General features: G+C 49.9%; 1 protein-coding gene across 1 annotated transcript; it reads right to left on the reverse strand.

Annotated features, from left to right (window-relative positions):
• Positions 1-827: 827 nt before the first annotated feature.
• LOC112963811 (olfactory receptor 14A16-like) lies at positions 828-12,985 on the reverse strand (the record flags this gene model as incomplete). The annotated part of the gene is made up of 3 exons (XM_026061202.1): positions 12,055-12,985; positions 6,472-6,662; positions 828-977 (listed from the first exon to the last, which is right to left on the reverse strand). Coding segments are annotated over exons 1-3 (1,272 nt in total), but the record flags the coding sequence as incomplete, so codon positions are not given.
• Positions 12,986-13,311: the final 326 nt, after the last annotated feature.

Here is a 13,311-nt window from a genome sequence, read left to right on the forward strand (position 1 = left end):
GAGGATTTCTTGTCAATTGTTGCATTGAGTTTTTTTGGAGAAGATCTCAAATTATGACTAGGATCTCCTTTTGCGGCTTGATTCATTTGACCACAGAGAGAGGCTATTGCTGCCTGAGATGCCCTGGGGTAGCTGTGATGCCATGTGGTGCTGGAAATTTTGGAGGTGGCTCCTGCGGGACCTTAGCTTGTCATTAGGAAGATTATCTCTTTTTCATTGTCTTCAGTGTCTGCAGGATGAAGCCTGAGTTTAATCTGAAAGATAAAAGATTAGGACTGAATGTGCTGAGGGTGACTATATACTGATTGATGCCTTCTCTGCTCTTCAGTGATCCTTCCTCTGGTCCCACCTCAGTCTGCCCTGAACTCTGTTTTTTTCCTTGCATAATAGATCAGGACTGAATGCCTTCAGCATTATGAGTGGATGAAATCTGACTGGAACTGGGAATAGAACAGTTTAGTCACCCCTGTTCCCATGTCCACAGTGGTGTCGGTCAGGGCTGACTCCTCTGGAGCCCACAGGCAGAGGCCCCTGCTCCTCATGTCAAACTCAGCCGGCACAAAGCATAGCTCAAGCTGTGGAACCCAATGATGGTGCTTCTGATATGGGGAGATGTAATGTGTGTGTGTTTGGGGGAGGTTATGAGAAAACTTTCCTCAGASAAGTCTGTTCTAACTTGTCACTGTCTCTTCTTCCTCAGACAGTCCCCCTGTGCCCTAAAGGAGCAAATGTCCAACAGCAGCTCCATCAACCAGTTCCTCCTCCTGGCATTCACAGACACACAGGAGCTGCAGCTCTTGCACTTCTCGCTCTTCCTGGGCATCTACCTGGCTGCCCTCCTGGGCAATGGTCTCATCATCACAGCCGTAGCCTGTGACCACCGCCTCCACACCCCCATGTACTTCTTCCTTCTCAAACTCTCCCTGCTTGACATTGGCACTGTCTCCACCACCGTCCCCAAATCCATGGCCAATTCCCTGTGGGACACCAGGGCCATTTCCTACTTGGGATGTGCTGCCCAGATATTTTTCTTTTTTTTTCTTTTGCTCAGCAGAGTATTCTGTCCTCACAGTCATGGCCTATGACCGCTTTGTTGCCATCTGCAGACCCCTGCACTATGGGACCCTCATGGGCAACAGAGCTTGTGTCAAAATGGCAGCAGCTGCATGGGGCAGTGGTTTTCTCTCTTCTGTCCTGCACACTGGGAACACATTTTCAATACCACTCTGCCAAGGCAACACAGTGGAGCAGTTCTTCTGTGAAATCCCCCAGATCCTCAAGCTCTCCTGCTCAAACTCCTACCTCAGGGAAGCTGGGCTTCTTGGGGTTAGTGCCTGTTTAGGCTTTGGGTGTTTCATTTTCATTGTGCTGTCCTACGTGCAGATCTTCACTGCTGTGCTGAGGATGCCCTCTGAGCAGGACTGGCACAAAGCCTTTTCCACATGCCTCCCTCACCTGACTGTTGTCTCCCTGTTTGTCAGCACTATCGTCTTTGCCTATGTGAAGCCCCCATCCCTCTGCTTGCCAGCTCTGGATCTGGTGGTGACTGTTCTGTACTCAGTGGTGCCTCCAGCAGTGAACCCTCTCATCTACAGCATGAGGAACAAGGAGCTCAAGGAGGCACTGAACAAACTGTTTCAGCTGGTACTAGTTCAGCAGCAATAAGCTGTCCATCCTCCTCACAACTGATTTCCAGTTTATCTCAGACATCTCTTGTGTTCTGGGCATTCTTCCTGTGATAGTCATGTTTGTGCACAAATGTCTGAATTCCTCCCACTTCTCCAGATGCACAAACCCTGTTTGTCTGACCCAGAGGCCTTCTGTAAATCTGCCGATCACTGTGTCAGAGCTGGCCTCCCTTGCAGCATCTCTGTAATAAAAGGGGATTTTGTAGCGAATGATGGCACGGACTCGAGGGCATTTTGAGACACTTATTGTTTGCTTCTAAGCATATTTATTCTAAGAAGTTAGCTGCTTCAGCAGTTTTACAGATACACTTTGCTAAGCCAGTCATCATGCAGATTATGTCACAGGTAGCCAATCATTACACCGATCATGCATGCAGCGGTCATGCCTTGTACCTTGCTACTTGTTTAGAAAAGCTGTCTAGCCCTTAACCTTGTTTCCCACTGGCTTCTGCTAGTTTATCTGTACTTTCTCAGGATGTATCATTCCCAGCTGCACCGGTGTCCTTGGGTACGTTTGCCTGAGGCTCCTGTTGCTTGCTACTTGCAACTTTCCACCAGTTTAACCCTGTCATGACCCTCCACATCTCCCCCTTCCTTTAATAACTAAAGGGCTAAGGCTGTATGGATCTGCAGGGTCATGACTTGCTTCATACTCCGGTCAATCATTCTTTGCATGCAGCTCAACAAGCATCGTACACAGATTAGTATTGCAACAAACATGAAAATTACAATAAGTCCTAGAATCAGTATGCGTTTTAACCAAGGCCCTATAGCAAGCATATTCAACCAATCAAACAGTCCCCACAAGTTTTCACCATCRTCTTCTTGCAGTTGTTTTGTTAACTCCTTCAATTTTGYAATGCTTGTATGTACTGACTCAGAATGATCACTCAGGTTCATACAACACATTCCCTCAAAGTCTTGACAGCCATGACCTCGGGCGAATAGCAAAAAGTCAATTGCAGCCCGATTTTGCAAGGTGGCATATCTAATTGAATCTATGTCTGTTAATAAGGCGCTTAAAGCAGTACTAGTAGCATTTGCTTCTTTTGCAAGCCAGCAGCCTAATCTGTTAAGTTGTGATAAAGCGTGAGCAGTCCCTATTCCTGCAAAAATACTACTCAAGATACGTTCTGCTGGATTCCAAAATTCTACGTTACTATCGCAACCTGACATAAAGCCGTGCGTGGACCGCTTTGTTCGAGTGTGGACAGTTCCATTAACTAAGAATTTTTTGGGATGAAACATCGTCAAAAGTCCAAAGATACATGGTCCCCCCACAGCTTTACCTGGTACGCCTTTCCAGGCTCTCTGACCACAAATTAAGAATCCCTTAGCAGCCAACCCTATGGGTTGTGGTCCAGGTGTTATTTGACCTGAGGTGGTGTGATTACACCATACAGATGTATTGGCATAAATGCCTGAGGGAGATACATCAACGTCACCCCCTTTGGTAGGTGCCCTTGCAGTATAATTTAGATAAAAGCAGACTGCAGCCTGTGTAGTTCCCAATAAGTCAAGTTCTTGTGGCTGCAGTGGCAAGGCAGGAAAATTGTGTACATTGTGCATATTGTTAYACCACRTGGAAATATTCCACTCCTGTGTCTCCATTCTGCATCGCACCACCATTTGGGCTGAAGTGCACCTGGCGCACTACAATTTGTTAACACAGTATCATTGTAAAGAGACCCCATGCGCTGTATATCAAGAGGAAGTCTGACCAAGCAAGCGCGGAAAGGGTCTGATGGCGTCGCCATTGATAAACAAAGGGTGTTTGTATTGGTTTCATTCGCAGGAGTCACCCAGACGTTGCCACGTTTCCAGGTGCCTGGTCCGGTAGGCATGCTTGTTGCTCCGAGGATGAGGCAATAGAACGTCGTACACATCGCGATGGCACCCATCGTAACCGAGTAGTTGTAGAAACACAAGCATTTCCCCTCACCCAAATTATCAGTTCCATTGGTCCCACCCATTGGCCGGAAACCAAGTCTTTGACCAAAACTGGGGGCTTTTGTATTGATCTTATGTCTGTGGCATACTAATGTTCAGAACTATTATGACCTGTTTCATCACAATTCAAAAAATTAAGGACATATAACGCTTTGTGTAGTCATTCTTGTGGGGTGAGCAGTGTCTCCCCCTTTTTTTTGTTTTTGTAGCATGTCTTTCAGGCTGTGGTGTGACTGCTCAACAATGGCTTGGCCGGAGGCGGAATGGGGTATGCCCGTTACATGAGAGATGCCCCATGTATTGAGGAATTGACGTACACGGCCTGAGCAATAGGCTGGGCCGTTGTCCGTTTTGATGGTTGTCGGCACCCCCAAGACCGCAAAGCAGGCAAGCCAATGATGAGTCACATCCCTAGCCTTTTCTCCAGTGTGGGTGGTGGCCCACAGAAATCGAGAATGGGTGTCAACTGTGACATGTACATATGTAAGATGACCAAATTCTGAAATATGCGTAACGTCTGTTTGCCATAATTCATTAGCCTTTAAACCTCTAGAGTTCACCCCTTCCTTTGAAGGCATTGGGGCAAACTACTGACAGTCTGAACAAGACAAAATAATGTCTCTGGTCTGCTGGATGGGTAGCTGAAACTGCCTCTTCAGCAAGCGGGTGTTTTGATGAAAGAAAGAGTGAGACAGCCTGGCTTGTTCTAGAAGGTTGGGTACCACCGCTGGCATGGCTGCAGCATCAGCGCGTCGATTTCCCTCAGCGATGGGTCCGGCCAGGTCCATGTGTGAGTGTACATGTAAAACATAAAAGTCATGCTTTCTGTGATTAGTAAGAGTCCAAAGAGCATAAAGTTCTGCAAAGAGCAATGGATTGGAGACCTCAYGGAGAAAGGAGGCCTCTAACCTTTGTACAATGCCTGTGGCATAACAGGAATCAGTAACAACATTTACAGGTTCATTGGCACAAAGTTCAAAAGCCATACGAACAGCCACCATCTCCAGTATCTGTACCGACCCTCGTTCCTGTGTACGTACTGTTGTTTTCCATTCTTGCGTGACAGGGTCCTGCCACGTGATAGCAGCCCTTTTAGATCTACCCGAAGCATCGGTGAAGACAGTTAAACCAGGAAGCGGGACAGGGCGACAGCGGTGCCGAGTGACTAGAGGTAGGCTGCCGGCCTCTGCCCATAACTTACGTTGAGGATAATGAATGGAGAGTTGTCCAGTGAAATCAGCAAGGATTACTTGAAAACCGCAATCTTCTGAAATTAACCAGTTCAGGTTGTCTATAGTGGCTGGGATATAAACAACTTCAGGGTCACAGCCATTCATGGTTTGCAGTCTCTCCCGTCCCTTAATGATAGGCTTGGAGTACATTTCTGTAAGAGTCCATAAGGTTTTTGGTGGCGTATATGACAGAAAGATCCATTCCAAAATGTGCAAGGGATCTTTGTCTCTTAGGTCCCATTGAAATAATACTGCAAAAGGCTGGAAGCTGTTGGCAATCAGAGCTAAATAAAAAGGCAATGAGAAATCATGTYGCCARCYCTGGCATTCCTCCAGAGCRCGGGCACATAACTGGAGTGCCTTTCTCGCTTCAGGTGTCAAAGTTTGAGTGGAGGTTAGGGAGGTGTCCCCTTTGAGCTTTTCAAAAAGGGGGTGTAGCAGTTCCGTGGAAAGTCCTAGCACTGGTCGGAGCCAATTAATGGCTCCTAATATTTTTTGTAGGTCATTAAGTGCGATGATATCATTTAATTAAAGTTGGACTGGCTGTGGCCTAATGGTATGCTGTGTAATACACCAGCCAAGACAGAGCCACGGTGGTTTCCTTTGTATCTTTTCAGGGGCTACGTGTAAGCCCACAAGGTGTAGATGATGTATAACCGCACTGGTGACCTCCTGTAAGAGTTGTGGTTGGCTAGTAGCCATCAGAATATCATCCATTGAATGATATATGATAGCATCTGCAAACTGTTAGCTGACATACTGTAGGGCTATTTTTCATTCCTTGCGGTAAAACCACCCAATGATATCGTAACATTGGCGCAGCATGATTTATAGAAGGTACAGAAAAGGCAAACTTTGGGGCATCCTCACGATGCAGGGGAATGGAGAAAAAACAATCTTTAATGTCAATTATTGTCAAAGGCCAGTTGGCAGGTAACATAGTTGGAGATGGCAATCCTGGTTGTAATGCACCCATGGGTTCGATTACAGCATTAAGAGCTCTAAGATCATGTAGGATTCCCCATTTACCACTCCTTTTCGGTATACAGAAAACAGGGGTATTCCAGGGGCTAGTAGTTGGTACTACGTGCCCCAATTGTAACTGTTCTTTTACTAACTGCTGTAGTTGGTCCAGCCGTTCCTTCTTTAGAGGCCATTGATCAACCCACACTGGGACGTCCGTTTTCCAATTGAGTCTCAGAGGTTGCAGTACAGTTTGTCGGAAGGGCGGATCCAGCACCAGGATCTGCTTGTGCTTAGCCAGAGCCCCGGCGGCCGGCATCTCGCTCGCTCACTACCGCGGGAGGAAGAGAGGGGGAGGAGGAGGAGCGGGAGGGGGAGACGGGGAGGCCGGGCGGTGGCACCGCTCCCTTGCAGCGGGCGGGTGGCGGCGGCAGCTCGGTGCTGGTGCTGGCGCTGGTGCTGAGGGGCGGCCGCCGCGTCGTGCTCCCCCCCTCCACGCGGTGCTGCCCCACAATGGAAACATCCTTTTCTCTTTCTGTTCCCCCTTGACTCTCCTACACATACAGCTGAGCCACCAKTGCAGCAGCCAGAGATTCAGCGTGATGGCGTACAGAAGCTATGTTTTGACAAGCCCGTACCATATCGACAACAGTACAATTCAATCGACACCTAACCGTCTGCAAGGCTCTCTTACAATCCGCATTCGCATTCTCAAAAGCAAGCTGCTTCAACAATAACACTCGAGCATCCTCATTCTCAATCTGCCGCTCAGTCGCCGCAAATAATCGATCAACAAATGCGGAGTATGATTCCGTAGGACCTTGCATTACTTTCACAAAGGACAAAATTGAGTCAGCGCTTACACCCGGCACCTTGCACAAAGCTTGTAAAGAGAAATTAGCAATCGTCTCATAATTAAAACTCTGATAAGCCAGATGCTCCCGTGATTTATAGATGACTGGGAATGCAGTAACAGTTCGTAAATCCCCCACTTGTAAGGCTTCCCGGCGGCACATCTCCCATCCATCTTTCCCTTGTCCCACCCGTAACTCCCGTTCCTTAATGGGGGGGCATAAGTTGGGCTCCTGCTCTGAAGCTATAATCCCCGGACCGGAGGGGTTAATTTCGTCACTGCCATCGGCTTCTCCAGGAAGAGCTTTGAAATGTGAGTCGCCGGAGGGCAGGGCCGTGTTACGAGCACCTTTCTCGCCTTCCCCACTCCCCAATTCAGCGGTCAGTCGGGCAGGATCCAGGTCGTGGGGGGATGCCGCGACTACTGGGAGTGGCTCCTCAAGGGAAGGTGCCGAGGGTAAAGACGTATCAGAGGCAGAGGGGGCAGGAGGCAAACTGTTTTGCGTGGCTTTAAGAGTACTCATAATCATCCCCCATGTAGCCAGATGCTTCCAAACTGCAACATCTCCAGTCCCTACTTCTTCATGTAATTTTTGACCTACTTTCACCCATTCATCAAGCTGAAATGTCCCATTTACAGGGAAGTCAGGTACATTTCTCGTAATCCAGTCCAAAAATGTGAATAATTTGCTGTCTGAAAGGACCCAATTCTGCCTGTCCAGAAGCCGTCTCAACGCATGGAGACTTGGTTTCTGTTCTAGGGATAACATTCCCCCTATGATTCCCGACAGCTCACCTTCGTCAAGGTGATGGACGCGTCACACTGGTAAGGACCTGGGTCCTCATTCTGTTTCTGGTCCAGTCTCCTGGTCCAGTCCCCGTATGGGTCTCCTGGTTCAGTCGGGTTTCGCTACTGGATCGGCATTGCCTTCTTACGCCGCACTGAGTCCAGATCGACGTCTTCTGCTTATGTCGAATCAGGTCCCTGTTTGGGCGCCATTTGTAGCGAATGATGGCACGGACTCAAGACATGGTGCATCTTGAGACATTTGTTTGCTTCTAAGCATATTTATACTAAGAAGCTAGCTGCTTCAGTGGTTTCACAGACACACTTTGCTAAGCCAATCATCATGCAGATTATGTCAYAGGYAGCCAATCATTACASCGATCACGCACRCAGCGRTCATGYCTTGTACCTTGCTACTTGTTTRGAAARGCTGTCTTGCYCTTAACCTTSGYTCCCACTGGCTTCTGCTAGTTTATCTGTACTTTCTYAGGATGTATCATTCCCAGCTGCACYGGTGTCCTTGGGTAYRTTTGTCTGAGGCTCCTGTTGCTTGCTACTTGCAACTTTCCACCAGTTTAACCCTGTCATGACCCTCCACATATACACACACACATTATTCATCAAAATACATTTGCTACCAACACTCTGAATGGAGAAACTTTGTTCGGAGGAACTGTTTTATCTAAACTGTCATGTTTCAGCTCTCTTCTTCTGCCTCTCTTTTCTTTCCTCTCCCTCTGCCTCTTCCCTCTTTACAGAGCATTCCAGGGAATGGTTCAATGAATCACAGCACTTAGGGTGGGGGAGACCTCTGGATGTCATCTAGTTCCCAGCTGCCCTGGTCAAGGCAGAGGGAACTAGATGAGGTTGACCAGGGGCTCCCCCCACTTATGCATTCTCCACAAGGGTGCTGAGAGTGCGCTCCATCCCATGGTCCAGGCCATTCATAAAGATGTTAAACAGTCCTGCCCCACATGTTGATCACTGAGGGATGCCACTAGGAACTGGCTGCCACTTGGAACTTGTACCACTGATGACAGTGTTTCAGCCTGATGGTCCATCCAATCTTCCACCTGCCTTCTGGTCCATTGATCCAGGGCAGAGCTCAACAATTTGGCTATAACGAGACTCTGGGGGACTGTGCCAAATGCTTTGCTAAAGTCAAGGTTCACAGAATCCCCTGCTTTCCCCTTGCGCACGCAGACATTCATCTGACGGTGGAAGGCAATCAGGTTGGTCAGGCATGCTTTCCATTTCCCCTTGGTCAACCCATGCTGCCTCTTCCAGGCCTTGCCCTTCCTATGCTTGGAGATGGTTTCCAGGAGGATTAGCTCCATCACCTTCCCAGGGACTGAGATGAAGAGGACCAGCCTGTCGTTCCCCAGATCCTCCCACTTGCCCTTCTGGAAAAGAGCTGAGATGTCTGCCTTTTCCCAGGCATCAGGAACCTCCCTGATTACCATGACATTTCCTAGACAACTGGGAGTGGTGTTGCAGTGACTCCAGCCACCTCTCCCTGCACCCTCGGGTGCTTCCCGTCTGGTCCTATGGGCTTGTGTGTGCCCACTGGGCAAAAGTCCTCCCCAGATGCATTGTCCTCTACCAGGGGTGAGGCTTTGCTAACAGATGCTGCCAAAGGACTCGGGGGCCAGGGAGGCCTGTCAGTAGACAAGACCAGGAAAAGACAAGGTAAAAGAGGCAATGAGCTCCTCAGACTTTCCCCTCTCTTTGTCACTACGTCCCCTGTTCCACTGAGCAGGGAGAATACATTTTCCTTGTGTCGCTGCCTTGTGCTGCCGACATCCTTGCAGAAGCCCTTCAGGTTACCCTCCCCATCCCTTCCTAGATCCAGCTCCAGCTCCAGCTGAGCTTTGGCTTGCCTAACTCCATCCCAAACGAGATGAAATCCTCTCTGCTGCAGGCCGGGGTGGTGATTCTCTTATTCCTCTTACTTCTCCACCATCTCACAGTCACTGCAGTGACAGACAACCTCCACATTCACATCCCCATCCAGCCTGAGCTTCAGGCAAGAAANCATCCCTTCCTAGATCCAGCTCCAGCTCCAGCTGAGCTTTGGCTTGCCTAACTCCATCCCAAACGAGATGAAATCCTCTCTGCTGCAGGCCGGGGTGGTGATTCTCTTATTCCTCTTACTTCTCCACCATCTCACAGTCACTGCAGTGACAGACAACCTCCACATTCACATCCCCATCCAGCCTGAGCTTCAGGCAAGAAACCAAGGGGAGGACAGCACCATCTACTTAGAGGCGCAAACTACAGAGGTAGAGAAATCACATCGCAGAAAAGCCTGTTGTTCTCCCCTCACCGCTGAGGGGATCCAGGCAACGTACTTTCAGGTGGTTAAAGGTAGATGCAAAGAATTTCCATTGTAATGTAGCTATGCCTGAGGCAGTGCCTCCCAGGCTGCCCTTACAGTCAACAGGGAGGAGGAGGTGTTCACCTGCCTTCTTTTAGATGGTCACATAAGCACAAGTGCCCCATGGCCCCACTGTGAAGGCACCACACAGGACAGGGTGCATTCTGGTGTGGGGAAACATCCCCCCACCATGCTCCCCATGACAGCCCTTGCTGCCCTGGCCACCGTGTTCCTCCTGCTCTTCAGCTTCCCACCAGTCCCCAGACCCTGCCCAGCCCTGTCCCTGTCTCTCCTGTGTTAGCAGAAGGCATGCTCTGGAGTCTGATGAGTTCTGAGGCCGCAGAGATGCCAGGCAGGGATGGCCATTCCCCCCCATACAGGTGTTGAGCCCAGCAGGCAGACAGAGCTGGTCACATTCAAAGATCACCCCTCACCAGGACCACGGGGAATGGCCAGTGATGGAAATGGCTCCTAGAGGGAGCTGGGTGTGTGAGAAGTTTCCTGGGACAGTTTCTCCTCTCTCTTCATGCAGCAACAAGCTGGGATGGATCTTTTCATTGAGGCACCCTGCTTGAGGGTCCCCATGGGAGGAGGATGGTCTACAGGCCCAGTAGACGGCCTCTGGAGCTCCTCTGCATGCTTTCTACCAGGCCTGCAGAGGACCCAGCAGAGGGCTTGTCCTCCCAGGGCTCACAGCTGGACATCCAGTCCTCCAGCTGGGCAGGGAGCCTTGTCTGGGGGTGACTTTTAGGGTGAGGACCAGCATGCAGGGTGGGGGAGATTGTCTCAAGGACATGTGCTGGGACAGGGCCTGAGGGACAGCAGCACACTGATATGGCTCCCAGGTCCTGCTTCCTTCAACACAAGCTCCCACAAGAGGTCCCAGCCTTCCTTTTGGTGCCTCCCTTCAGGAGGGACAATGGCGCTATGAGCTGGGAGGATGGGAAGCATTAATCCTTCTTCAACCATTTCCCAGGCCATGTCAAGAGCTAGGACAACAAGGACTTCTGGCTCTGCACCATGAGCTCGCTTTAGTGTACCCACACTCTGAACATTGTCTTGGATTAAATGTCAACATTTTTTCTCTCCAAGACACTTTCAAGCCCAGTTCCACTTCCTTCTCATCTCTCCCAATCCCTCCTCTGAACTCGCTGGCCATTTCTGCACTTCCTTCCCTGCTCTCCCCACTGGGCACCAAGCTGACGGTGCTGCTCTGCAGAGCGAGCAGGCTGTGGAGCCACAGGGCCACAGGGTGACTCTGCACTGGCCGTGCTGGTCAGGGTGGGAAGCAGATCCAACCAAATGTGGATCATGGCCTCTAATCCCTCCAGGGGACTGCGGATGTGATAAGTGCTTGGAGGGCCTATGGAGTATTTCCAAAGGTACTAGTTGTATCCAGGTGCACCTCTAGATCCTGCCCTTGGTATTTCACAGAGAGTGACAGGAATCACTCTCCAGTCTCCCTTCCCCATGACAGCTAGGTGCCCACTGCCTCTCCTGGGATTGCAGAGTCCTCCTTTTTCCACGGATACCTGGGTTTACCGCTTTACCTTTAGGTGACTCCACCTTGGAGAACCTCTCCCTTTGTGAGGCTCCACTCCCTGCCCACGCCAGGCACACGCTGTCCCAGGAGATGCCCTGTGCTCTCCTGGCAGCTCCAGATTGCCCTCCAGAAAGATGGCCATCAGACACTGGGCCTTAAAATGTGGGACAGCTGTGGATATGTAAATCTGTGACCATTCATCCCCTCCACTGTCACTGGACAACGATGGGTGAGTCCTAAATCCAGCCCTTGGTCTCTAAGAACTCATTACACGGTTAAGAGCTTTTTGCTCCTGAACCAATGGGCAACTCTGTGCAGTAGGCCTTTCTGGGGCGCAATTCCTTGGACCTATTCTTGACACCAGCTTTGGAAGAAAAGCCCAGCCTTCAGGCACTGCACCTGCAAGAACCTACTTTATTACAGACATACTGTGAGGGAGTCAGCTCTGACCCAGTGTTGGACACAACTTTATATGGGCACCAGGTGGGACAGAGCAGTCTCAGTGAAGGTGGAATGAATCCAACCATTTGTGCAGCAACATGATAACAAGTATTGTTAATAACAGTAATACTAGCAATAATAAAAATAAAATGAACAAACAAAGCTCAGTCCTGGTACGAGACACAGGGGGAGYCATTTTTGAAGAGCAAAGGCAATGTTACCACTGCTGCAAAAGGTCCATGAAATCACTTTCCTCAGGGCATCTTTGAGCTCCTTGTTCCTCATGCTGTAGATAAGCGGGTTCACTGCTGGAGGCACCACTGAGTACAGAACAGCCACCACCACATCCATAGCAGGGGAGGAGAGTGAGGGGGGCTTCAGGTAGGCAAACAGGTCAGTGCTGACAAACAGGGAGACCACGGCCAGRTGAGGGAGGCATGTGGAAAAGGCTTTGTGCCGKCCCTGCTCAGAGGGGATCCTCAGCACARCWGTGAAGATCTGCACGTAGGACAGCACAATGAAAATGAAACACCCAAAGCCTAAAAAGGCACTAACCGCAATAAGCCCAACTTCCCTGAGGAAGGAGTCTGAGCAGGAGAGCTTGAGGATCTGGGGAATTTCACAGAAGAACTGGTCCASTGTGYTGCCTTGRCAGAGTGGTATKGAAAATGTGTTMGCAGTGTGCAGYRCAGMAYWGAGAAAACCACTGSCCCAGACAGCTGCTGCCATTTTGACACAAGCTCTGTTGCCCATGAGGGTCCCATAGTGCAGGGGCTTGCAGATGGCAACAAAGCGGTCATAGGCCATAACAGTGAGAAGAAAATACTCTGCTGAAAACAGGAAGACAAACAGAAAGACTTGAACAGTACATCCCAAGTAGSAAATGGCCCTGGTGTCCCACAGGGAATTGGTCATGGATTTGGGGAGAGTGGTGGAGATGGAGCCAAGGTCCAGAACAGAGAGGTTGAGGAGGAAGAAGTACATGGGGGTGTGGAGGCGGTGGTCGCAGGCTAYKGYTGTGATGATGAGGCCRTTGCCCAGGAGGGCAGCCAGGTAGATGCCCAGGAAGAGCCAGAAGTGCAAGAGCTGCAGCTCCCGTGTGTCTGCAAATGCCAGGAGGAGGAACTGGTTGTGGGAGGTGCTGTTGGACATTTTGCTATCTCCAGGCATGGGGGACCGTTCAAAGAAGAAAAGACATTGAGAAGTTAGGAGAGAATTTTCAAACAAAGAAACCCCCAAATGCTGCAATTCTCTCTTTGAGCTGGAGGATGATCACGCTTATATGTTGCCCTAGAAAGAAACCAGCCCCTGATGAGAGCACACGAGTCCAGTTTCAAAGTGCACAGCTCCAAACTTCTCACCCTTTCTCCGGACATCTGATGGAGCTCTCCACACTCTCCTTCTAGCCAAGGACACACAGGGCTCTTTGCAGATGCCCACATACAGCCTCCCACCACCATCTCCATACTCTCAGCATC

This window comes from Apteryx rowi, unplaced genomic scaffold, assembly GCF_003343035.1.
Source record: "Apteryx rowi isolate R43461 unplaced genomic scaffold, aptRow1 scaffold_1776, whole genome shotgun sequence".
NCBI lineage: Eukaryota > Metazoa > Chordata > Aves > Apterygiformes > Apterygidae > Apteryx > Apteryx rowi.